This window comes from Schistocerca americana, chromosome 5, assembly GCF_021461395.2.
Source record: "Schistocerca americana isolate TAMUIC-IGC-003095 chromosome 5, iqSchAmer2.1, whole genome shotgun sequence".
Classification (NCBI taxonomy): Eukaryota; Metazoa; Arthropoda; class Insecta; order Orthoptera; family Acrididae; genus Schistocerca; species Schistocerca americana.
In genome coordinates this window covers 413,372,644-413,399,501 of record NC_060123.1, presented here as the reverse complement: position 1 = coordinate 413,399,501, position 26,858 = coordinate 413,372,644, and the positions used below count along the sequence as shown (strand labels likewise).

General features: G+C 44.9%; 1 protein-coding gene across 1 annotated transcript in view; it reads right to left on the bottom strand.

The window, feature by feature from the left end:
- The window catches only part of LOC124616407, a 78,471-nt gene that overhangs the window by 37,165 nt on the left and 14,448 nt on the right, over positions 1-26,858 (bottom strand). The window contains exon 2 of the mRNA XM_047144711.1: positions 19,689-19,910. Coding sequence (XP_047000667.1) covers positions 19,689-19,910 — 222 coding nt within the window. The remainder of the gene's footprint in view (positions 1-19,688; positions 19,911-26,858) is intronic.

Genomic DNA, 26,858 nt, shown 5'->3' with positions numbered 1-26,858 from the left:
CTGGTACGGATCCCACACTGCTGAGCAGTCTTCAAGCAATGGGCGAACAAGCGTACCGTAACCTACTTCCGTTGTTTTCGGATTGCATTTCCTTAGGATTCTTCCAATAAATCTCAGTCTGGCATCTGCTTCACCGACGATCAACTTTATATGATCATTCCATTTTAAATCACTCCTAATGCATACTCCCAGATAATTTATGGAATTAACTGCTTCCAGTTGCTGACCTGCTATTTTGTAGCTAAATGATAAGCGATCTATCTTTCTATGTATTCACAGCACATTACACTTGTCTACATTGAGAATCAATTGCCATTCCCTGCACCATGCGTCAATTCGCTGCAGATCCTCCTGCATTTGAGTACAATTTTCCATTGTTACAACCTCTCGATACGCCACAGCATCATCTGCAAAAAGCCCCAGTGAACTTCCGATGTCATCCACAAGGTCATTTATGTATATTGTGAATAGCAACGGTCCTATGATACTCCCCTGCGGCACACCCGAAATCACTCTTACTTCAGAAGACTTCTCTCCATTGAGAATGACAATTGGTCTGATAGTCCATATGCTCTTACTTTGTTCATTAAACGACTGTGTGGAACTGTATCGAACGCCTTGCGGAAGTCAAGAAACACGGCATCTACCTGTGAACCCGTGTCTATGGCCCTCTGTGTCTCGTGGACGAATAGCGCGAGCTGGGTTTCACACGACCGTCTTTTTCGAAACCCATGCTGATTCCTACAGAGTAGATTTCTAGTCTCCAGAAAAGTCATTATACTCGAACATAGTACGTGTTCCAAAATTCTACAACTGATCGACGTTAGAGATATAGGTCTATAGTTCTGCACATCTGTTCGACGTCCCTTCTTGAAAACGGGGATAACCTGTGCCCTATTCCAATACTTTGGAACGCTACGCTCTTCTAGAGACCTATAGTACATTTTTGGGATAGTACTAAAAAGTTTTCGAATTTTATTATGATTCTGTTACAAGGGTGTTTCGTCTGGCCCTCCAACCTCGTGGACAGGTTTTGTCAGCGCGTACCGCCTCAAAGTTTCTTCTCCTCTGTTCTAAGACTGCTGAGTTTCATCGTTCTTGAGATCCGAGATGCAGAACTTCTTGATGAGTGTGATACAATCCATTCGTTCGACGTAATTTGCCAAATGATATTTTCTATACTTCATCCTGCTCTTCAGATTAAAAATTCCTGACTGCCGCCTGATGCCTGATGAGCGGGTGTGCTCTCTCAAGACATATTATGTAACAACCTCAGTACTTCAGTTTTTCACTTTCATTTTCTAGCTATGCTGAATACACAGTATTCTCATAAGCATATGAGAACAGGCACTGCTTACGCTTTGTAAAATTTTAATTTAGAATAAGTTTCCTTTAATTTATGTCTATGGTCCCAAACTTTTTGTTAACAGATTACCGGTTTCGGTCTATAATCACCATCATCAGATTATCTGATGGTGGTCATTGTAGGTTACCATATGTTACTGAAGTAAAAGACCGAAAAAGCAATAATTCGGCCTAATGATTGAAGGACTATATTTTATACTCAGCACTAAAATACACCTCTGGCCATTAAAATTGCTACACCAAGAAGAAATGCAGATGATAAATGGGTATGCATTGGACAAATATATTATACTAGAACTGACATGTGATTACATTTTCACGCAGTTTGGGGGCATAGATCCTGAGAAATCAGTACCCAGAACAACCACCTCTGGCCGTAATAACGGTCTTGATACGCTTCGGCATTGAGTCAAATAGAACTTGGATGGCGTGTACAGGTACAGCTACCCATGCAGCTTCAACAGGATACCACAGTTCATCAAGAGTAGTGACTGGCGATAGTGTGACGAGGCAGTTACTCGGTCACCATTGACCAGACGTTTTCAGTTGGTGAGATATCTGTAGAATGTGCCGGCCAGGACAGCAGTCGAACATTTTCTGTATCCACAAAGACCCGTACAGGGACCTGCAACATGCGGTCGTGCATTATCCTGCTGAAATGTAGGTTTCCGCAGGGATCGAATGAAGGGCAGAGCCTCGGGTCGTAACACATCTGAAATGTAACGTCCACTGTTCAAAGTGCCGTCAATGCGAACAAGAGGTGGCCGAGACGTTTAACCAATGGCGCCCCATAATACCATCACGCTGGGTGATAAGCCAGTATGGCGATGACGAATACACGCTTCCAATGTGCGTTCGATGTCACCAAACACGAATGCGACCATCATGATGCTGTAAACAGGACGTGAATTCATCCGAAAAAATTACGTTCTGCCATTCGTGCAGCCAGGTTCGTCGTTGAGTACACCATCGCATGCGCACCTGCCTGTGACGCAGCGTCAAGGGTAAACGGAGTCATGGTCTCCGAGCTGATAGTCCAAGTTGCTGCAAACCTCGTCGAACTGTTCGTGCAGATGGTTGTTGTCTTGCAAACGTCCCCATCTGTTGACTCAGGGATCGAGACGTGGGTGCACAATCCGCTACAGCCATGCGGATAAGATGCCTGTCATCTCGACTGCTAGTGATACGTGGCCGTTGGGATCCAGCATGGCGTTCCGTGTTACTCTCCTGATCCCACCGATTCCATATTCTGCTAACAGTCATTGGATCTCGACCAACGCGAGCGGCAATGTCGCGATACGATAAACCGCCATCGCGATAAGCTACATTCCGATCGTTATCAATGTCATAAACGTGATGGTACGCATTTCTCCTCCTTACACGAGGCATCACAACAACGTTTCACCAAGCAACGCCGGTCAACTGCTGTTTGTGTATGAGAAATCGGTTGGAAACTTTGGCTCTGAGCACTATGGGAATTAGCATCTGAGGTCATCAGTCCGCTAGTACTTAGAACTACTTAAATCTAACTAACCTAAGGACATCACCACATCCATGCCCGAGGCAGGATTCGAACCTGCGACCGTAGCGTCGTGCGGTTCCAGACGGTTGGAAACTTTCCTCATGTCAGCACATTGTAGGTGTCGCCCCCGACGCCAACCTTGTGTAAACGCACTGGAAAGCTAATCATTTGCGTATTACGGTATCTTCTTCCTGTCGGTTAAAGTTCTCGTTTATAGCACGTCATTTTGGTGGTGTAGCAATTTTAATGGCCGGTAGTGTACGCGGGGTTTTCAGTAGCTAACGAAACACTTTTTTTTCTTCTAAAACCAGGTTGTTTTTATTGGTGATTCCAATAAATGTTTTTATTCCCCACTCCTTTTTCCACACTGCCCTTTCTTTCAACAGACATAATCAACGTTCAATGCGACGGTGTTACGCCACATCACTGTGACGGCCTGTACGTTCGCACTACTCTACTTGTCGATAGCAGAGTTGAAGTCTTGCTACATCAATAGTCTCCCCATCATCGAAGTAGTGCTTCCACGGAGTGCATCCGTCATTGGGCCAAACAGATGGAAGTCGGACGGATGGAGGTCGAGGGATGCGAGATCCGTGCTATAGGGTTCATGAGGAGGAACAGTCCAATGTAGATGTGTGAGCTTCTCTTAAATGCACAGACTTTAATAGAGCCTCACTTTGTAATGGAGAAGGAGAAGTTCGTTTGCATTTTTGTGGCGGCGGACGTGCTGAAGTCGTTTGTTCAGATTCACACTTCAGGATTAATAGTAGCACGACGAGGGAAGACATGAAAGAGAATAACCTCTTTAGAGGCTCTGAAGACGTCGCCACGACTTTGCCGGTTGTGGCCGCGGTTGTGATCCTTTTCTTCGGACGAGAGGTAGTGTGGCACCAAACCACGGATTGCCGTTTTGTTCCCGGTTCGAAGTGATGAACCCGTGTTCCATCGCCTTTGCCACGATTATATTGCGCGGATGGTCCTTCGTTGCTCTTTATGGTCTTCTTTTAGGCTTCGAGGAACCCAATGGATACACACCTCCAACTGGTGGACGTGTGTATCAGCACTACCAACAGAGACGTCCAGTTGAGCAAGAGAGGGGATTGATTGCGATTTTTCGACCACCTCGAATAAGAGGTCACTGCAGGAGTCACGGCTGCGCGCAGCCAGCCAGCACCCGGTACATGGCACAGACTTGCGCGACCTTGTTGTTATCATGACGGACACCTTGCCCGACTCACCTTCCTGTTGTTCACTCCGGGTATCCGTAGACATTCTGCGAACGCCTGTGAATATCTGCGATGCTGTGGTTTCCCGCCAAATGAAACTCAATGACAGCTCTCAGCTTGGATCGCACCCCCGTTGCAGACGCCATTTTGAAGTCAATGTATAGCACCGTCAACTATCGAAACTTCAAGAAACAAGCGGGAATATTCGTCGATACCCCACAACAACTTCTACATTTTTCAACCGATATTGGCCGAGAAAAGAATGTTTTCCATTACTTATTGAAAGCCCATCAAGCCGTACGTTTGAACCAAACTGTAAAATCTGTAGTAGCGAAACAGCAAGAAGCATGTGAGCTAGATATGTATTTTATTTTAATATTATATGAGTGCTAGTCAAAGAAGGTAATACCTATAGAAGGAAACGTCAGAGAGGCTGCAGAAATCCTCAAGGATGAACGTAATTTCAGCAGAGATGATTGCTGTAGGCTTTCGACCCCGTGGCTTCACCCTATCAAGAAGCAAAAAACAATCACCAGTCCACGTAAGCGGTTTGTTAACAACAATATTTTGATAACGCTCCCCGTGTCTCTCAATAATGGCTATTAGTACCCTGATCAATGTACCATCGGTCACGAATAGTGCCGCAAGAATCTTACCCAACAACTCTGTAGATAAAAATGAGGGAGAGCACTTTTATAAGTGTACATTCTACTGGTTTTCTAGCATCACCCTCATGGCTCCTGTACATGTTCTCAACGCGACTGGAAGACATCACATCCCGATCTTCCTCACAATCCCATACAACATCTGATAGATAATGTCGGCTGTGCTATTTCCCTCCTCCACCCCCCTCGGCCCTCCCACCCAAAAGAAAAATAAATATGACTGTAGACGTATTAACTGGAACGCCTATCGGGGTTCCTTCCATACGCCAATCGGAAGCTAGCTAATTAATCTGGAAAATCCCAGTTACAACTCAATCCATGCTGCCCCCAAAATACCTTGTCTGAATCCATATCCACCTATACCCCCCTCACCCAGTTCCCCTGTCCCCACCTCCTTGATCAGTGGAGGAGAATCCCGTCGTCTGTAACGATCCTGCTGCACATACGAGATAATATGACTCTCAGACTCTCTTGTCAACTATAGCGACACAGCGGTAACCCCCTTTATCCACTGAAACATTGGTACAAGCAATAGGCATGCACAACACTCAGCAACCCACTAAACTTTAACCAATAAGCTCAACTTAGGACTGCAAAACTTTCAACCGCTTCACTGGTACAAAGCCTTAACCACGCCATCATCTCCTCCACACCAACCAAACATTACCATCTCAGTAAGATCAACCTCTCTGCTCTATACCCTGAAGATATCCTCAACGTTGCCAGTGACCCGAACTACCAACACACCGTAGCTCCTTACGTCCACAACTGGTAAAACACAACCATGTCACCTCTTTCTCCAAACTTTAAGTACTTTCACACGACGCAACAAAGCAAGTTAAACACACTACCAACAGCATAGAACAAAGTAACGCTTACCAGCACACCAAACAAAGAAACCGCTTGTGATTCATTTACTATGTACCATGTTACAGAAATTTCCTCCTCCTACATGCAAACCCTAGCAATTCTGTGTAATGCTATTCCATGTGGTGGTTTAAAAACCGAGCTGCAAATGATCTCCAACATTTAATCCTTTGTACTAACGAACCTCCCAGGGAAACCTCCTCCTCCTACGGGCCCATTAAACCGTTCATTCACCTTCAGCATCGTACTTCATTCTCTACAAACCCAATCCATCCACAAATATTTAGAAATGCAATTCCCAGTTCCTAAAACGCATTGTGACTTCCTTACAAAATACTACACGCACAATCAGCTCCAAAAACTCATCCACATATTTTCCTTACATCTGAACAAGCATCGTGCTGTCATATGTGTCTCTCACAACCTTTGAAGAGCCTTTTACAGAGTACAGCATTCCGATCTGTTCAAACTGTAAAAATATGCACTTCCCAATAATAGCTTCCTTTCTCATACGTCAACTACACTCCTGGAAATTTAAATAATAACACCGTGAATTCATTGTCCGAGGAAGGGGAAACTTTATTGACACATTCCTGGGGTCAGATACATCACATGATCACACTGACAGAACCACAGGCACATAGTCACAGGCAACAGAGCATGCACAATGTCGGCACTAGTAAAGTGTATATCCACCTTTCGCAGCAATGCAGGCTGCTATTCTCCCAAGGAGACGATCGTAGAGATGCTGGATGTAGTCCTGTGGAACGGCTTGCCACGCCATTTCTACCTGGCGCCTCAGTTGGACCAGCGTTCGTGCTGGACGTGCAGACCGCGTGAGACGACGCTTCATCCAGTCCCAAACATACTCAATGGGGGACAGATCCGGAGATCTTGCTGGCCAGGGTAGTTGACTTACACCTTCTAGAGCACGTTGGGTGGCACGGGATACATGCGGACGTGCATTGTCCTGTTGGAACAGCAAGTTCCCTTGCCGGTCTAGGAATGGTAGAACGATGGGTTCGATGACGGTTTGGATGTACCGTGCACTATTCAGTGTCCCCTCGACGATCACCAGTGGTGTACGGCCAGTGTAGCAGATCGCTCCCCACACCATGATGCCGGGTGTTGGCCCTGTGTGTCTCGGTCGTATGCAGTCCTGATTGTGGCGCTCACCTGCACGGCGCCAAACACGCATACGACCATCATTGGCACCAAGGCAGAAGCGACTCTCATCGCTGAAGACGACACGTCTCCATTCGTCCCTCCATTCACGCCTATCGCGACACCACTGGAGGCGGGCTGCACGATGTTGGGGCGTGAGCGGAAGACGGCCTAACGGTGTGCGGGACCGTAGCCCAGCTTCATGGAGACGGCTGCGAATGGTCCTCGCCGATACCCCAGGAGCAACAGTGTCCCTAATTTGCTGGGAAGTGGCGGTGCGGTCCCCTACGGCACTGCGTAGGATCCTACGGTCTTGGCGTGCATCCGTGCGTCGCTGCGGTCCGGTCCCAGGTCGACGGGCACGTGCACCTTCCGCCGACCACTGGCGACAACATCGATGTACTGTGGAGACCTCACGCCCCACGTGTTGAGCAATTCGGCGGTACGTCCACCCGGCCTCCCGCATGCCCACTATACGCCCTCGCTCAAAGTCCGTCAACTGCACATACGGTTCACGTCCACGCTGTCGCGGCATGCTACCAGTGTTAAAGACTGCGATGGAGCTCCGTATGTCACGGCAAACTGGCTGACACTGACGGCGGCGGTGCACAAATGCTGCGCAGCTAGCGCCATTCGACGGCCAACACCGCGGTTCCTGGTGTGTCCGCTGTGCCGTGCGTGTGATCATTACTTGTACAGCCCTCTCGCAGTGTCCGGAGCAAGTATGGTGGGTCTGACACACCGGTGTCAATGTGTTCTTTTTTCCATTTCCAGGAGTGTATTTCGTCGACAACACCGATACTCGAACCCGAATCTTCCATCCATCTACAGGCATGCCTCTCTCCTCATCACTTTTCCTCTGGCTCTCGTATGCGGCTGAGACAGAGTAGCGCATCTGCCCCTAGTTATCAAGCAATAATAGAACGTACCTTTATTTGCTGACGTGTCAGACACTTCCATTTCACCGCTCGTAGCAATCCCATGCGTCTTAGTTATAGTAAAATGCCCATGACAGTCAACGGCAAACTGACTAAAAGGCCATCACAGACTAAATCACTAAAAACCACGAACTTCTGAGTTACATCCTCGCACCGTCATCAACACCGATAAAACTTTAGACAACCCCTCCTCACCTTTCCACGTAACATGGATTTCCACATCTTCGAAATTTTATTAGTCCTACAATGGCGTAAATTCCATTCCACCAAAAGTACCCACCTTCCATTTGTTACAGACTTCTGTACCAGTGGATTTCTGCTGGCATCTCTCCTCAGATTTCTCGAACATTTTTGCAAATATACGTACCGTAAAGTCGACGGTCAAAACCCTCCTTCTCCCCAATCCTCTCCAGTTATGGGCTGCTGCCGCACCTATACCGGCACGTCTCACCCTCTTCATTCACATTCTCCATATCGTATCCCATGGCAATTTCATTACGCTTTTCCTCACACAGAAATCCGACCTGCAACCTTGCATTCTACTTCCTAGAGCACCACACTCGATATATTTTCTTTAGATCAATGCTCCAGTAGCTCTACCAGGCTTCTGACACACTTCCCTTACTTTCTGCTCCCGTCTCAACTTGCTCACTCCACGTCCCAGCCCGCAATCATCCCCTTCATCACAAACCTAATGACGCATCTTCTGAGTCTCTCGTTTCCCCTCATCCCTCCATTCCCTCTTCTTGCTCATTCATCATTTACTGGAAGCTCACCTATATGAACTTGTCGGGTGCAACATCGTCATCATAATCATCCTAGCATCAGACACACTATCACAATCACTTTTGATGGTAAATCAAGTAATCGTTTTGATTTTATTTTGATCCTTTCATTACAAACATTTTAACAGAAAAAAAACACTATGTATATATTTTAACATCGTTTGATTCAAGTGCAGCAAGATGGCTACTGCCGGTCCGTATTCCCCCACCCCCTTCACCATGAGATAAGGAATTAAATTATAAAGAAACATAACGATAATGGTTGTTACAGTACGCAGAGGCACTATCTCGTAAATTCAAAATTTAGAATAATGGCAAAATGGCGGTAAGTAACCAAAACACAAACAAGCAAATGATGAAGTGTATAACTTGTATGTGCTACAAGAAGAAAGTTTAGCAGCTCTTTATGAAAATGAACTTTCTGAAAATAGACTTACTTAAGGGAAACATCCACAGATAAAGATGTGAGTAAAGGACGGAAAAATATAACACAGGCTGTATGTAAATTAGAAAATGAAATTTTAGGAATAAAAGAAAAAGGTTAGCAATAAAAAGTGTTTGAGAATACGGAATGCAAAAATAGAAGAAGCAACTAGAGTAAAACTGATGGCTTACAAGGTACATTAGCGAAATGAAACAAATATTACTTTTGAAGTATATAAAAAGGAAAGAACAGGTGCCAAGAAAATAAACAGAAAGGCAACCGAGGAAGCATAGGATAAGTTTATATGTGAGTTAGGGCATAATGTACATGGGAGGCGGCTGATTGTTTGTAAATTAATTAATGAATGACTATAAATTAATTAAACACAGGTGCTGAAAAATTAAACGGAATACATGAAAAAAATGGATAAAACGTTATAAAAAGTTACGATATAATGAGGATTTGAATGAAACAGAAATGGATAGCTCTCAAGAAATTAAACATTACCAGGTACATACAGTATTAAGGCCCGTAAAAAAAGGAAGGCACCTGGATTAGACAGAGGTGAATATATAACTTTTTAAATATAGTGGTATAACGTGTAAAGTAAGAATTTCACATCTACTTCTTAAATATTGGGTCCATGGACCCAGTCCATTCCATGTTAACGCAGCCCACAGCATTATGGAGCCATCACCAGCTGACACAACGCCTTGTTGACAACTTGGGTCCAGGGCTTCGTAGAGTCTGCGCCACACTCGAACCCTACCACAAATTCATATCAACTGAAATCGGGACTCATCTGACCACGCCACTGTTTTCTATTCTCTAACGTACACCCGATATCATCACCAGCCCAGGAAGGCAGCTGCAGGCGATATCGTGCTCTTAGCAATCGCACTCGGTTGTCTGCTGCCATAGCCCATTAACGGCGTATTTCACCGCACTATTCTGAAGGATAGGTTCCTCGTACGTCCGACATGGACTTCTGCAGTTATTTCGTACAAACGCTGATGTCTTCAGTAGTTAAGTCGAGGCCGTTGACCACCGTTTTGAGGTTATGCTTGAAATTTAGTACATTCGTCACCCTCTTGAGGCTGTAGATTTCAGAATACTCAATTCCCTAACAATCTCCGAAATGGAATGTCCCATACATCTAGTTCCAACTATCATTCCGCGTTCAAAGTCTGTTAATTCCTATTGTGCGGCCATAATCACGTCGGAATAGTTTTCACGTGAAACACCTGAGCACAAGTGTCAGCTCCGCCAATGCACCGCCCATTTGTGCCTTGTTTAGTAATACTACAGCCATTTGTTTATGTGCATATCGCTATCCCGTGACTTCTTTCAACTCAGAGTAACTCCAAGGTTGTAAAATTCATCCTCCATTTTAAGAGACTTTTTCATTTCTATGTGCGGTATGTAGGCCGTTATCTTATATTCATTGAAGTGCATGTTAGTTACATATTCTCATCAACCATACAAGATAACAAGAATTTTGCCGGCCGAAGTGGCCGTGTGGTTAAAGGCGCTGCAGTCTGGAACCGCAAGACCGCTACGGTCGCAGGTTCGAATCCTGCCTCGCGCATGGATGTTTGTGATGTCCTTAGGTTAGTTAGGTTTAACTAGTTCTAAGTTCTAGGGGACTAATGACCTCAGCAGTTGAGTCCCATAGTGCTCAGAGCCATTTGAACCATTTTTTAACAAGAATTTTCTGTAAATGACTGGAGGAAGAAGACCGGAGGCCAACACCAGAAACTGAGAAATAGTCCCTGTAAGATATAACCAGTGCATTGAAATGCAAGATATTTATGTCGGTTAAATTTTTGTTTCGATTTCTGTACATGCTTTCGCCAGATGTAACAGGATGCTATGTGAAGTCCTCCGCATCTTAATAAAGTGATAACGTGATAATGGTTGAACTTGTATTTAATATGTAGTCTAGTCGTCCTAGTTTACTAGAATTTATGGTTCCACTGAGAGAGTATATGACTTCTGAGCCCTCCACTGAGAGATTATATCATTTGAATAATGACTTACTCACCACTATCAGTGAATTTCACCCTCAGTGTCATTTTTAACTTGTGAAGATGGGGTGAATACTGTACATCCCTTGAATACTGTAAGAAATTGTATTGCTTTTCTAACATCTGTATTATAAAATTCGACAGTTTTTAGAGTAGACACACAGAGCCATCTAGGAGTGGTTAGAAGCACATTCATAAAGATGTAGGCTCGTATTTAAGCATCATATTGTAAGAATCCTAAGTGTTAAAACATGGAATTGATATTATTTATATCAATTACTTAATACTGTAAATTTTTTCTGTACAATATGCGATTTTTTAACCGGGGAAGATATGTATTGATAAATAGCTAATTTGTGATTTTACAATAAGAGAAGCCATTCTAATGCTCGCCATGATAAATTGTGACCAAAACCAATTATGTAGCGCAACAGAAGTGGAATAAACGTATGCTTGGTGGAGTAAAGACCGCTACATCAGTCCCCATCCGTCGGCTAGGATTTCTTACCATCGCTGTTCATACAGTATGTTACATTGGTTCAAACCCCCTTGTAGCAACGTTGGACACTGTGCTTTGGTAGACAATCAACTGGATGAATTCAGTCACAGTGTGGTACGAAACAAACCATTGGAATGTCACTAGGTGTGTGTATTCATACGATCATACAATACTATAAATACATGGTACGTAAATACAATGATATAAAATTCCATAGTAATTGAAAACAGTGTCCGTAGTAGGCTGTAACGTAAACGACCTTTATTCAAATCGTGGGATTTGCTAATTAGGACTACTTGTAATTTTCAAGCACAGATAGTCATATGGTTAGGAAGAGCTACGAAATTTCCAGAAGCACCTCAACCAGCAGCACAGCAGATGGAGATGGAAAAGAGTGGGTGCCGCCTTTCCTCGACGTGGAAGTTTACAGAAAGCCTAATGGTAAACTGGGCCATAGAGTATTCAGGAAGCCACCCAGTGCTGACAGGTGCCTGCATGCCCCTTCCCATCATCACCCTATGCAGAAGAAATCCACCCTATACACTTTAGCCAAGATAGCTCGCAGGATCAGCGACGATTAACATCTAAAGGGTGAACTACAAAACCTCAAGTCCATTTTTTGTGACACAGGTTATGGAATGAATGTAATAGATAAAACCATGGCAACAAAGAATGAAGGCAATAGAGGAGAACATAAGGAAGCACAAAACATCGCTCTATTACCAATTGTTCAAGGTGTCAATGAACGGGTGGGCAAAATTCTCCGAAGCGCAGATATCAAACCTATTTTACGAATCAGCAACAGAATGAAAGATGTTCTTCGCACAACAATAGATTCACTTGACAAACTACATGCTGCTGGAGTTTACGAAATCAAGTCCGAATGTGGCTTAGTGTATGTAGGCGAGACGGGGCGACCCATCAGCACATGGATATCTGAACACGACAGATACATCCGATTAAGACAGCACACCAAGTCAGCGGTGGCAGAACACCAGGATGAGTGCGGCAAACGGACTGATCTTTGTGAAGCACGCGTACTGGCGAAGCAGCCATTTACTCTGAGGAGGAAGATTAGAGAGGTAATAGAAATAGCCAAGCGACCGGACAACATGGTTTAAATGGTTCAAATGGCTCTGAGCACTATGGGACTCAACATCTATGGTCATCAGTCGCCTATAACTTAGAACTACTGAAACCTAACAAACCTAAGGACATCACACAACACCCAGGGCCAACATGAACGGAGAAGACAGGTACCGACTTCCGACGTCTTGGCTGCCGCAATAACAGTGCTACGGGACGATAGCTCACGTGAAGCAACACTGACAGCCGCGAGGTGGGGGGGGGGGGGGGGGCGGATGGGGTTACAGGGGGGCGGATGGGGGTACATCGAATACTGGCGCGCCTCGGCCGGCGCTAGGAAGTAGGAAAACAACGCCACGTCACAGATGCCGCCTGGTTTTCTTTTCGCCGATTTCCACCTTCACAAGCAATAATGAAGACACCAATAAAAACGTCGAGTTTCCACCAATGACAAGAAATAATGAAGACACCAATAAAGACATCTAACATCCCTCCCCTTCATCCTGAACAGCCTATCACAGTTAGAAAACAGCCATGTCTGCAGGTATATAAGAAACAGTTTTCTCGTTCAGCCTGACCCCCATAGGCCGTCCTCCTCCTTCGTGAATCCCGCCATCTATACCGTGCATTCCTTCACGCGCAGGACCGGGACACACTACAACGCCACCGGCAACTCCAACGACACATACGAAATTTGCTCGCGACCAAGAAACGCCGGGACTGTCGACAGACATGTACACGCCTTAATGCTACCCTGCTTATTAACTTGTCTAAGTACTGGTCAGATGAGTATCGAGTAATATCAACAGCAGCACAAAATGGTATAACAGGTGTAGGATTCGTTATGAATAGGAAGGTAGGGCAGAGGGTGTGTTACTGTGAACAGTTCAGTGACCGGGTTGTTTTAATCAGAATCGACAGCAGACCAACACCGACAACCATAGTTCAGGTATACATGCCGACGTCGCAAGCTGAAGATGAACAGAGAGAAAGTGTATGAGGATATTGAAAGGGTAATGCAATATGTAAAGGGGGACGAAAATCTAATAGTCATGGGCGACTGGAATGCAGTTGTAGGGGAAGGAGTAGAAGAAAAGGTTACAGGAGAATATGGGCTTGGGACAAGGAATCAAAGAGGAGAAAGACTTATTGAGTTTTGTAACAAGTTTAAGCTAGTAATAGCGAATACCCTGTTCAAGAATCACAAGAGGAGGAGGTATACTTGGAAAAGGCCGGGAGATACAGGAAGAATTCTATTAGATTACATCATGGTCAGACAGAGATTCCAAAATCAGATACTGGATTGTAAGGCGTGCCCAGGGGCAGATATAGACTCATATCACAATATAGTAGTGATGAAGAGTAGGCTGAAGTTCAAGACATTAGTCAGGAAGAAGCAATACGCAAAAAAGTGGGATACGGAAGTACTAAGGAATGACGAGATACGTTTGAAGTTCTCTAACACTATAGATACAGCAATAAAGAATAGCGCAGTAGGCAGTACAGTTGAAGAGGAATGGACATCTCTAAAAAGGGCCATCACAGAAGTTGGGAAGGAAAACATAGGTACAAATAAGGTAGCTGCGAAGAAATAATGGGTAACAGAAGAAATACTTCAGTCGATTGATGAAAGGAGGGAGTACAAACATGGTCCGGGGAAATCAGGAATACAGAAATACGAGTCGCTGAGGAATGAAATAAATAGGAAGTGCAGGGAAGTTAAGACGAAATGGCTGCACGAAAAATGTGAAGACATCGAAAAATATATGATTGTCGGAAGGACAGACTCAGCATACAGGAATGTCAAAACAACCTTTGGTAACCTTAAAAGCAACGGTGGTAACATTAAGAGTGCAACGGGAATTCCACTGTTAAATGCAGAGGAGAGAGCAGATAGGTGGAAAGGATACATTGAAAGCCTCTATGAGGGTGAAGATTTGTCTGATGTGATAGAAGAAGAAACAGGAGTCGATTTAGAAGAGATAGGGGATCCAGTATTAGAATCGGAATTTAAAAGAGGTTTGGAGGACTTACGGTCAAATAAGGCAGAAGGGACAGATAACATTCGATCAGAATTTCTAAAATCATTGGGGGAAGTGGCAACAAAACGACTATTCACGTTGGTGTGTAGAATATATGAGTCTGGCGACATATCATCTGACTTTCGGAAAAGTATCATCCACACAATTCCGAAGACGGCAAGAGCTGACATGTGCGAGAATTATCGCTCAGTCAGCTTAACAGCTCATGCATCGAAGCTGCTTACAAGAAGAATGGAAAAGAAAATTGAGAATGCCCTAGGTGACGATCAGTTTGGCTTTAGGAAAAGTAAAGGAACGAGAGAGGCAAATCTGACGTTAGGGCTAATAATGGAAGCAAGGCTAAAGAAAAATCTAGACACTTTCATAGGATTTGTCGACCTGGAAAAAGCGTTCGACAATATAAAATGGTGCAAGCTGTTCGAGATTCTGAAAAAAGTAGGGGTAAGCTATAGGGAGAGACGGGTCATATACAATATGTACAACAACCAAGAGGGAATAATAAGAGTGGACGATCAAGAACGAAGTGCTCGTATTAAGAAGGGTGTAAGATAAGGCTGTAGCCTTTCGCCCGTACTCTTCAATCTGTACATCGAGGAAGCAATGATGGAAATAAAAGAAAGGTTCAGGAGTGGAAGTAAAATACAAGGTGAAAGGATATCAATGATACGATTTGCTGATGACATTGCTATCCTGAGTGAAAGTGAAGAACAATTACATGATCTGCTGAACGGAATGAACAGTCTAATGAGTACACAGTATGGTTTGAGAGTAAATCGGAGAAAGACGAAGGTAATGAGGAGTAGTAGAAATGAGAACAGCGAGAAACTTAACATCAGTATTGATGGTCACGAAGTCAATGATGTTAAGGAATTATGCTACCTAGGCAGTAAAATAACCAATGACGGACAGAGCAAGGAGGACATCAAAAGCAGACTCGCTATGGCAAAAAAGGCATTTCTGGCCAAGAGAAGTCTACTAATATCAAATACCGGCCTTAATTTGAGGAAGAAATTTCTGAGGATGTACGTCTGGAGTACAGCATTGTATGGTAGTGAAACATGGACTTTGGGAAAACCGGAACAGAAGAGAATCGAAGCATTTGAGAGGTGGTGCTATAGACGAATGTTGAAAATTAGGTGGACTGATAAGGTAAGGAATGAGGAGGTTCTATGCAGAATCGGAGAGGAAAGGAATATGTTGAAAACACTGATAAGGAGAAGGGACAGGATGATAGGACATCTGCTAAGACATGAGGGAATGACTTCCATGGTACTAGCGGGAGCTGTAGAGGGCAAAAACTGTAGTGGAAGACAGAGATTGGAATACGTTGAGCAAATAATTGAGGACGTAGGTTGCAAGTGCTACTCTGAGATGAAGAGATTAGCAGAGGAAAGGAATTCGTGGCGGGCCGCATCAAACCAGTCAGTAGACTGATGACCAAAAAAAAAAAACTGGTTAGCCTTCGGCCGCTGTACCGGGTCTAACCCCCCCCCCCCTACTACCCTCTCCGTCATGATGACCACCCGTTTCCTGATAACCATAGTAAGACCAACCATTTTGCTTTCTACCTATCCAATACCTTTACTATCCCTAATGAGCCCCAGTTCGATTACACCCTCTGGCCTGATGTCCGTGATCGAACTGACACCTCTGCCTCCCCACTTGCTCCTGGCTTCCAATACTTGGACAACATTACACACACTGAACTGAACACCCCCAATCGCCACAAGATATCATATCCATACTGCGCAAGTAACACAACACCGCTCCCAGTCACGACTGTGTTACCTACCGTCACCTCCGTGAAGCTACTGCCTCATTCCTCTCCACCCTGGTCAGTGGTATTGTCCACTGGCTTCTACCCCGACCTGTGGAAAACCTCCCGGATCCTGATGTTCCTGAAACCCGACAAACCACCTTCTGCTGTTTCATCCTACCACCCCGTCAGCCTTACCTCGGCCTTCAGCAAGGTCCTGGAATCCATCCTCAGCCGACGCATTTACCGTCACCTCCACCATCTCTGCCTACTTCCCTCTACCCAATGTGACTTTTGGCCATCCTTCTCTGCCGATGACCTTCTCCTTCATCTCACTCACCACCTCTCTGAACAATTAAATTCCCGTAGCCCCGCCATCTTCCTCTCTCTCGATCTTGAGCTTGCCCAGACCGTGTATGACGTTCTGTTCTTCTCTTCAAGCTCCAAACCTCCGCTCTTCCTATTAACCACGTTCGTCTGATCGCCTCCTTCCTTTCTCACCGTCTTTCCTATGTCACCGTACGGACTCCTACACTTTCCAAACCTCAACTGGTGTGCCCCAAGGTTCCGCCCTCTTCCCTCTTCTCTACCTTCTATACTCGTATATCGTGGGCATGCCACCGCCTTCACCCCCCATCCACCTTCTCCAGTACGCCAATGACACTGCCTTCCATGCCCTCACCCCCACCCTGCAACGCTCCCAACACCTTCTCCAATCCCATCCTGACCGGTTAATCACTTGGTGTATCCAGTGGCTGCTCAGAGTTAATCCTTCCAAAACCCTGGTAATCATTGTAGGCAAAACCATCACTTCCTTCCGCCTCCTTGATTTTTATGTCACCATCTATGGTTTTCCAAATCACCTCACTCCCACCCTCAAGTACCATGGTGTCACCCTTGACCATCTCTGGACGATCCAAGCCAAGGCACGCTCCTGACTCCACCTCCTCAAACACCTCTCTGGCCGCACATGGGGTCTGGACCCCTCCACCATCCTCCACATTTATAAATCCCTCATCTGCCACATCCTCTGCTATGCCCATCCCGCACCTCTCATTTACTGTAAGTCCCTCAAAATCCTTGAACGCCACGCATTTCGCCTCGCTTATCCCAGTCGTTTTTCTTCTCATCTCCCCTTCTTTCCCCTCGTGTGTCCAGGTGCCACCGCCCCCCCCCCCCCCCCCCGCCCCACGCCATCTGCCCTTGGCTGTGAGTGTTCAGTGTTGTGCATTTACGAAGTGTTGCAAACGGAAATCATACTGTCGCTGGGTGTGATTTATATGTCTCTTGCGGACAGAAACCAGTCTGTAGCCGTGTTTTTTAATTGTCTGTCTTCTATTTTACCTGTCTGCTTCCTGTGTATTTTATTAGTATCGCCAACCCTTTGTTTTGTGTTTTAACTTTTCACAATTTCGCAGTTTTACAATTTAAGTTTCTGTTTTATCGTTTTATTGTTTCTTATCTTCTTATGTTTTAAAAATTCTGTAGGCTGAAGAGCAGCACACTAAGCTGCTGCCAGCCCGCCCACTTCGAGGGGGAATCGAAATTCAATACAGTGACCGAAACGTCAGTAGTTTTATATACATTGGCAGTGCGGTCACAAACACAGAAAGATTTTATTGAGTACACATACATTGTCCCAAAATGTAAACCAAATAGCTTTCCAGGCCACTGGAGATGCCTTACGGAGAGTAAAAGCAAAACGGGTATGACAGAAAAATTGTGTTTGAGAGCGGTTCTAGGCGCTTCAGTCTGGAACCACACGACCGCTACGGTCGAAGGTTCGAATGCTGCCTCGGGCATGGATGTGTGTGATGTCCTTAGGTTAGTTAGGTTTAAGTAGTTCTAATTTCTAGGTGACTGATGACCTCATATTTTAAGTCCCATAGTGCTCAGAGCCATTTGAACCATTCAGTTGTAGTTAGACCATCACCCAGTAAATATTAACAATATACCGTAATATTACAAGCAGCTGAGGAAGACAGGACTACTGAAGTTGAAGATGTCAACCCTTCGTTGGTTATTCAATCTTTTGTCATGGTCACCTCCCTTTGGCAATTCCCTCCAGGAGATCTGAATGGGGGACTATTCCGGATTCTTTTGAAAATGGCGAGACCATGTTGACACTTTTCCAATTAGCGGCCACATGTCCTATGGATACACGTTACGCATCTTTAATGCAATGGTCTCCGATACCTTTTTCATCCTCACGCCCTTCATCGTTGCTGATTCTTCCACCTTTAGGGGCAGTTTCCCACCCCAAGGACCTCTATTCAGTTCTCCACAGTCTTTGTGAAGGCCGTTGACAGAATGAGGATGACTTATTATGCCGGAAGTCTTCGTCCGCCAGCGCTGACTATTAATCAAAATTTATGTGATGGCGGGTTTCGAACCTGCGACCGAGAACCTTTTGATTACCAACCGAAGTCCCTCCCCCCCTTTTTTTTAGTTTTCTTCTCATTTTGTTCGTTGTTGTTTGTTCTATCTGCTCAGGGCAGACGTCCCATGACGCTTGTTCAAGTTCATCGTTTATCCATTAACTCAATTTTTTTATTACACAAGGCCGTTAATCGTCTGACCGAACATATTGAGCTACCGTTCTGGCACCCCTAGACCACTTGTGATGTTACACGATGCCATGGAACATGTTTTTCTTTAGTAAACATATGGAAAAGGTGAATCTCCACAAAAAAGGAAAAATTAAAGAAATCCCACGGCTTTATCTAAATATGTCGCTGATTCAAATAGCTGAGAGTCGAGACAACTTACTCAAATAACATAAGAGTCTCAGCCTGATCATGTGATCTTGAGAACGATATTTATTGTTACCGAGTGGTTATGATTGACACAGGAGGAATATTGGTTCCGATTTTTACCACCAGGTAAAAATGTTGCTCTTTGAATGCAAGGAAAAACATATAGAAATGTTTATGTATTTAATGGACTAGGAACGGGACACAGGCAGAAAGTCAAACAAGTGAGAGAGGCATAGTTTGGATTTTATTGTTAACGATTACTTACACAATTTGTTCAACATCAGCACCAGGGTCGTCGACGCGATTCTGTACAGCGCCAGATTTGCACCTGGTGACCAAAATTGGAACTAACTTTCTTCCAGTGTAAAGAAGCTCCTCATTAAAGTATTTGCATACCTGCCAAGTTTCGCAGCCGTACGATAAGTACAGTCCACATTGGACATCTGTGAGTGTCTGCACTTTAATTATAACCACCCGATGTCAGAAAATTAACCCCATCGTACATACAAGGGTACATTTGCACAAAGCAAGTTTCTGACACTACCGAACAGGAGACTGGAACTTACCTCTGGGAAGAGTGTGTCTAGAGGTACTCCAGCGCGGCGTTCCAGCAGGATGGAGGCGGCGTGGAAGGCGGCTAGTGTGCGCAGCGTGAGGCAGCAGTGTTCCAGGTCCAGCGGCGCGCGGCTGTCGAGCACCTGGAACGCCTGGGCCGATAGGTCCTCGAGCAGCACCAGGTTGGGCCGCGTCAGTAGGCACCGAGGCGCCCACGCGGGCGAGTCTGCCGGCTGCGGGCAGGCAATAGCGTCACGGGCAATGAGCGTGCTGAATCATCACCGGTCACTGTGTTGCCAGCTAAGCACGAGCCCCCGAATGCAGAAGGAGCGTGGTGTTTGCAATCTGAATGGCATACCTTGCAGTGCAGAGTGGCTGTTCTGAACAAACTGATATAATGTGTAATTCTCTTTCAGAAGACCTGATGTTTTTGTTGCTATTTGAGCCGTGGTAAAAATTGCTGTTTTGAAGAGCGCGTAGCGTGAAGCAGTCGCCCTCCGTTTCTGGCGGTGGCACCGCTGTGCCAATCGCAGCTTTGGTGTCTCCCTCTGGTAGGAAAGAGGAAAGGAAGCCTGTTCACGTGCACTTTTAAGGGGCGCTATGAGCTCGTCAGTAAGCAGTCTGGGAAAGTCTCTCGTCTCCAGCTTGCTAGTCTGCCTCTCGTCCACAGTTGTGAGGCAGTTAGTGTCTGTCTGTCGTCCGGAGTGCTAGTATGTCATTCGTTCGGATCAACCTTTAAAGCCGGCAAAATGAGAGTCTTTCCACACTGCCAGTAAGAGAACTCAGCGTGTGGTCGCCCGGTTGGGGCTTAGTTCCCGCATCTGAGTCTGCGCTTTAGGCCGCCAGTCTGCTCGAGTTTACTCAGGCAATGGTCATTGGCAGTTGGATCGATCGGTTGGTCGGTCGCGCACTGAGACACTAGATGATTTGTCCGCCTTGAGCGTCGGCGCATGTGAGGTCGCCACGTGAGTCCAGTGGGCCCCGCCGTATAGTGAGGGTTAGTGGCTTCGCGGTCGACACGACAGCAACGGGAGTGAAACCACGACATCGGGCTGCCCGGGGCGAGCTGCGACGCCGTGATGCGGCAGACCGGCGCGCCTTCCTGCGTCCGTTGAAGCCGCTGGCAGCGGACGGTTCGGGAGAGCGATTTGGGGGTTCTGCGCCAAGTCTTCTCGAGAGATCTCAGTTTTTTTTTTTTTGGTCATCAGTCTACTGACTGGTTTGATGCGGCCCGCCACGAATTCCTTTCCTGTGCTAACCTCTTCAGCTCACGGTAGCACTTGCAGCCAACGTCCTCAATTATTTGCTTGACGTATTCCAATCTCTGTCTCCCTCTACAGTTTTTGCCCTCTACAGCTCCCTCTAGTACCATGGAAGTCATTCCCTCATGTCTTAGCAGATGTCCTATCATCCTGTCCCTTCTCCTTATCAGTGTTTTCCACATATTCCTTTCCTCTCCGATTCTGCGTAGAACCTTCTCATTCCTTACCTTATCAGTCCACCTAATTTTCAACATTCGTCTATAGCACCACATCTCAGATGCTTCGATTCTCTTCTGTTCCGGTTTTCCCAAAGTCCATGTTTCACTACCATACAATGCTGTACTCCAGACGTACATCCTCAGAAATTTGTTCCTCAAATTAAGGTCGGTATTTGATATTAGTAAACTTCTCTTGGCCAGAAATGCCTTTCTTGCCATAGCGAGTCTGCTTTTGATGTCCTCCTTGCTCCGTCCGACATTGGTTATTTTACTGCCTAGGTAACAGAATTCCTTAACTTCATTGACTTCGTGACCATCAATCCTGATGTTAAGTTTCTCGCTGTTCTCATTTCTACTACTTCTCATTACCTTCGTCTTTCTCCTATTTACTCTCAAACCATACTGTGTACTCATTAGACTGTTCATTCCGTTCAGCAGATCATTTAATTCTTCTTCACTTTCACTCAGGATAGCAAAGTCATCAGCGAATCGTATCATTGATATCCTTTCACCTTGTATTTTAATTCCACTCCTGAACCTTTCTTTTATTTACATCATTGCTTCCTCGATGTACAGATTGAAGAGTAAGGGCGAAAGGGTCACAAATGGCTCTGAGCACTATGGGACTCAACTGCTGTGGTCATAAGTCCCCTAGAACTTAGAACTACTTAAACGTAACTAACCTAAGGACATCACACACATCCATGCCCGAGTCAGGATTCGAACCTGCGACAGTAGCGGTCGTGCGGTTCCAGACTGTAGCGCCTTTAACCGATCGGCCGGCAAGGACAAAAGGCTACATCTTCTTAATACGAGCACTTCATTCTTGATCATCCACTCTTATTATTCCCTCTTCGTTGTTGTACATATTGTATATGACCCGTCTCTCCCTATAGCTTACCCCTACTTGTTTCAGAATCTCGAACAGCTTGCACCATTTTATATTGTCGAACGCTTTTTCCAGGTCGACAAATCCTATGAAAGTGTCTTGATTTTCCTTTAGCCTTGCTTCCATTATTAGCCGTAACGTCAAAATTGCCTCTCTCGTCCCTTTACTTTTCCTAGCGCATTCTCAATTTTCTTTTCCATTCTTCTGCATATTATTCTTGTAAGCAGCTTCGATGCATGAGCTGTTAAGCTGATTGTGCGATAATTCTCGCACTTGTCAGCTCTTGCCGTCTTCGGAATTGTGTGGATGATGCTTTTCCGAAAGTCAGATGGTATTTCGCCAGACTCATATATTCTATACACCAACGTGAATAGTGGATTTGTTGCCACTTCCCCCAATGATTTTAGAAATGCAAAAAAATGGCTCTGAGCACTACGGGACTCAACTTCTGAGGTCATTAGTCCTCTAGAACTTAGAACTAGTTAAACCTAACTAACCTAAGGACATCACAAACATCCATGCCCGAGGCAGGATTCGAACCTGCGACCGTAGCGGTCTTGCGGTTCCAGACTGCAGCGCCTTTAACCGCAAGGCCACTTCGGCCGGCATAGAGGCTTTCAATGTATTCTTTCCACCTATCCGCTCTCTCCTCTACATTTACCAGTGGAATTCTGGTTGCACTCATAACGTTACCACCGTTTTTTTAATGTCACCCAAGGTTGTTTTGTCTTCCCTGTATGCTGAGTCTGTCCTTCAGACAATCATATCTTTTTCGATGTCTTCACATTTTTCCTGCAGCCATTTCGTCTTAGCTTCCCTGCACTTCCTATTTATTTCCTTCCTCAGCGACTCGTATTTCTGTATTCGTAATTTTCCCGGAACATGTTTGTCCTTCCTCCTTTCATCAATCAACTGCAGTATTTCTTCTGTTACCCATTATTTCTTCGCAGCTACCTTATTTGTACCTATGTTTTCCTTCCCAACTTCTGTGATGGCCCTTTTTTGAGATGTCCATTCCTCTTCAACTGTACTGCCTATTGCGCTATTCCTTATTGCTGTATCTATAGCGTTAGAGAACTTCAAACGTATCTCGTCGTTCCTTAGTACTTCCGTATCCCACTTTTGTGCGTATTGCTTCTTCCTGACTAATGTCTTGAACTTCAGCCTACTCTTCATCACTACTATATTCTGATCTGAGTCTATATCTGCTCCTGGGTACGCCTTACAATGCAGTATCTGATTTCGGAATCTCTGTCGAACCATGATGTAATCTGATTGGAATCTTCCCGTATCTCCCGGCCTTTTCCAAGTATACCTCCTCTTGTGATTCTTGAACATGGTATTCGCTATTACTAGCTGAAACTTGTTACAGAACTCAATTAGTCTTTCTCCTCTTTCATTCCTTGTCCCAAGCCCATATTCTCCTGTAACATTTTCTTCTACTTATTCCCCTACAACTGCATTCCAGTCACCCATGACTATTAGATTTTCGTCCCCCTTTACATACTGCATTACCTTTTCAATATCCTTATACACTTTCTGTATCTGTGCATCTTCAGCTTGCGACGTCAGCATGTATACCTGAACTATGGTTGTCGGTGTTGGTCTGCTGTCGATTCTGATTAGAACAACCCGGTCACTGAACTGTTCACAGTGACACGCCCTCTGCCCAACCTTCCTATTCATAACGAATCCTACACCTGTTATACCATTTTCTGCTGCTGTTGATATTACCCGATACTCATCTGACCAGAAATCCTTGTCTTCCTTCCACTTCACTTCACTGACCCCTACTATATCCAGATTGAGCCTTTGCATTTCCCTTTTCAGATTTTCTAGTTTCCCTACTACGTTCAAGCTTCTGACATTCCACGCCCCGACTCGTAGAACGTTATACTTTCGTTGATTATTGAATCTTTTTCTCATGGTAACCTCCCCCTTGGCAGTCCCCTCCTGGAGATCCGAATGGGGGGGACTATTCCGGAATCTTTTGCCAATGGAGAGATCATCATGACACTTCTTCAATTACAGGCCACATGTCCTGTGGATACACGTTACGTGTCTTTAATGCAGTGGTTTCCATAGCCTTCTGCATCCACGTGTCGTTGATCATCGCTGATTCTTCCGCCTTTAGGGGCATTTTCCCACCCCTAGGACAAGAGAGTGCCCTGAACCTGTATCCGCTCCTCCGCCCTCTTTGACAAGGCCGTTGGCAGAATGAGGCTGACTTCTTATGCCGGAAGTCTTCGGCCGCCAATGCTGATTATTTATCAAAATTTAGGCAGTGGTGGAGATCGAACCCGGAACCGAAGACGTTTTGATTATGAATCAAAGACGCTACGCCTAAACCACGGGTCGTTCGGATCTGCCTCTGTCATGTTTGTCGGATTTGGTGTGTTAACGAATTTATTGCTTGGAGTGTAATGGCCTAATGCCTGAAATATGTTTTGATCTCTCCTATCATCTTGAGAGGCGGTATCTGTGTACTGCAGAGCATCTTAACTTGTTTGGCCAATCTTGTAGAATTTTATATAAGATTGTATTTCATGGACTTTTATTTAAATGATCATTTTAGTATATAAAGTTGCCACCCTTTCACCGTAAGACTTTTCTTAGAAGTTAAAATCAAGTTGCACGTTTGGTGGCAAAATTAATGTTTTAATTGTTAGTGTTTTGTACCATTTCCACCCCTCCTGCGGGGGTGCATAGGTTGTGTGCTTGTGTAAATTGTTAAAACTTTTAGTTTAAAGCAATCTGGTGTGTTGCAGATTTGCACCAGTGTAGTCTTTCAGAGGGTGTGTGCGGTCGTAACTACGGCCGTGTCAGAAGAGAGTGGCAAGGCTCTGTGCCCCAAAGCTCATACAGTCAAAACTTGTTTCTTTCTGCCTCTGAATAAATTGTAACTTGATATTTAGAGGGTGCTTTCTGATTATAATTTTAAATCTTCTCCTTTAAAGAAATGCTTTTAGACACTATTAAAGTGAATAAATTGCCATTTGTTAAAAGGAATTTGATTAAATGGCTCTGAGCACTATGGGACTTAACTGCTAAGGTCATCAATCCCCTAGAACTTAGAAATACTGAAACCTAACTAACCTAAGGACATCACACACATCCATGCCCGAGGCAGGATTAGAACCTGCGACCGTAGCGGCCTCACGTTCCTGACTATAGCGCCTAGAACCGCTCGGCCACTTCGGCCGGCGGAATTTGATTATCATTTCATCAGTTACTCCCTGGCAACTACTTCCACGCTTACATAGTGTGATTAAATGTGTTAATCTTGCCGGCCGGTGTGGCCGAGCGCTTCTAGGCGCTTCAGTCGGGAACCGCGCGACCGTTACGGTCGCCGGTTCGAATCCTGCCTTGGGCATGGATGTGTGTGATGTCCTTAGGTTAGTTTAAGTAGTTCTAAGTTCTACGGGACTGATGACCTCAGATGTTACGTTCTATAGTGGTCAGAGACATTTGAACCATTTTGTTAATGTTCTTGATGAATCGCTAGTAAGTAAAATAAGTTCTTAAGAATATGCTTCGAAAATAATTCACGGTTCACTATTATTGTTTTGTTGTCATTGCCCACACCGAAGAGTGGCTCATAGTTATTCTCCGCGCTAGTTTCCCCTCTGTAAGCCCCTTCAGTTCTCCTCATTTACTGGACATTCTCTCTGTATTCAAAGCTTTGTCTCTCCCTACAGCTTTTATTTCCACACTTCCACCCATTACCAAATGAAGATACAGTAAGATGTGTCCCATCAACCGATACCTTCTTTTAGTCACGTCTTCCATGTTGTCTCCAATTTCTGCTTCTATCATGTCATCAGACATTTGCTCCGTTTGGTTAGGCGTTCAGTGTCCCTTTTCCAGCTAACCACTCTCTTTGCTTAGGTGTGAAATTGCTCTTGCTTTCTCAATGTTAACTTTACTATATGCTGAATCAGGCTTTTACGTTAATTAAGATGACAAGTTGAGGCACAGCAAAAATAATTAATCGCTACAGTACGATGCAGAGTCATTTGTACCAGGGCTACTCGCTGATTAAGGTCAGAACGATGGCAAAAAGGAAACCACAGTGAATGTCCGATGAAGCTTTCATCAGATGTTTTGGGCAGTGTCTCTGTATGTCTGTCAGTCGCGTCACGTCGCCCTTTAATGAGCACATAAAGACGCGTAGTCTTCCGCCAAGTATGGGTGCCTGCTGAGAGATTTCACCTGATTTCGTGCAGCCCAAATAACTTAACTGTTACGCATCTCTTTCTTCATGACAGTTTTCGCCCGCAAATTGCAGCTGCAATGAAGTCGCATCTGTAGCGTTTCCGACGAGAAGTGTTCAGTTACCCATCACACCGTCCGGACTTGCCTTCGTCTTAGTTTCATCTCTGCTCACAAGAACCGCTGGCTACGAAGACAACGCCGTGAATACCAGATTAGATAAATGGTGGAGAGCACAGGCAGCTGCCTTCTATGATGATTCTACTGGAAAGTTAGGACAACACTAAGACAGATGTCTAAGCCGGAGCGCAAATGTTTCGAAATATTTTACTTTGCTCATAATGATAATCAAAGCGTGATCTGTGGTAGTACATTGGAGAAGATAAATTATTTCCGAAGATCGTTAATAATAAACTTTATTGGTAATAATTGTAACCGTCTTCAGACCTCGAAAGCGTTTACAGAGTGTGACTATGTACAGAACAATTGTAATATGGAGTATCAGGTACAATATAAATGAAAAAGCGGAAGAACAAGATATCGTGACGGACAGGTTATGGTATATGTCTTAAAATACCAGTACAAGAACCGTTTCTCGTG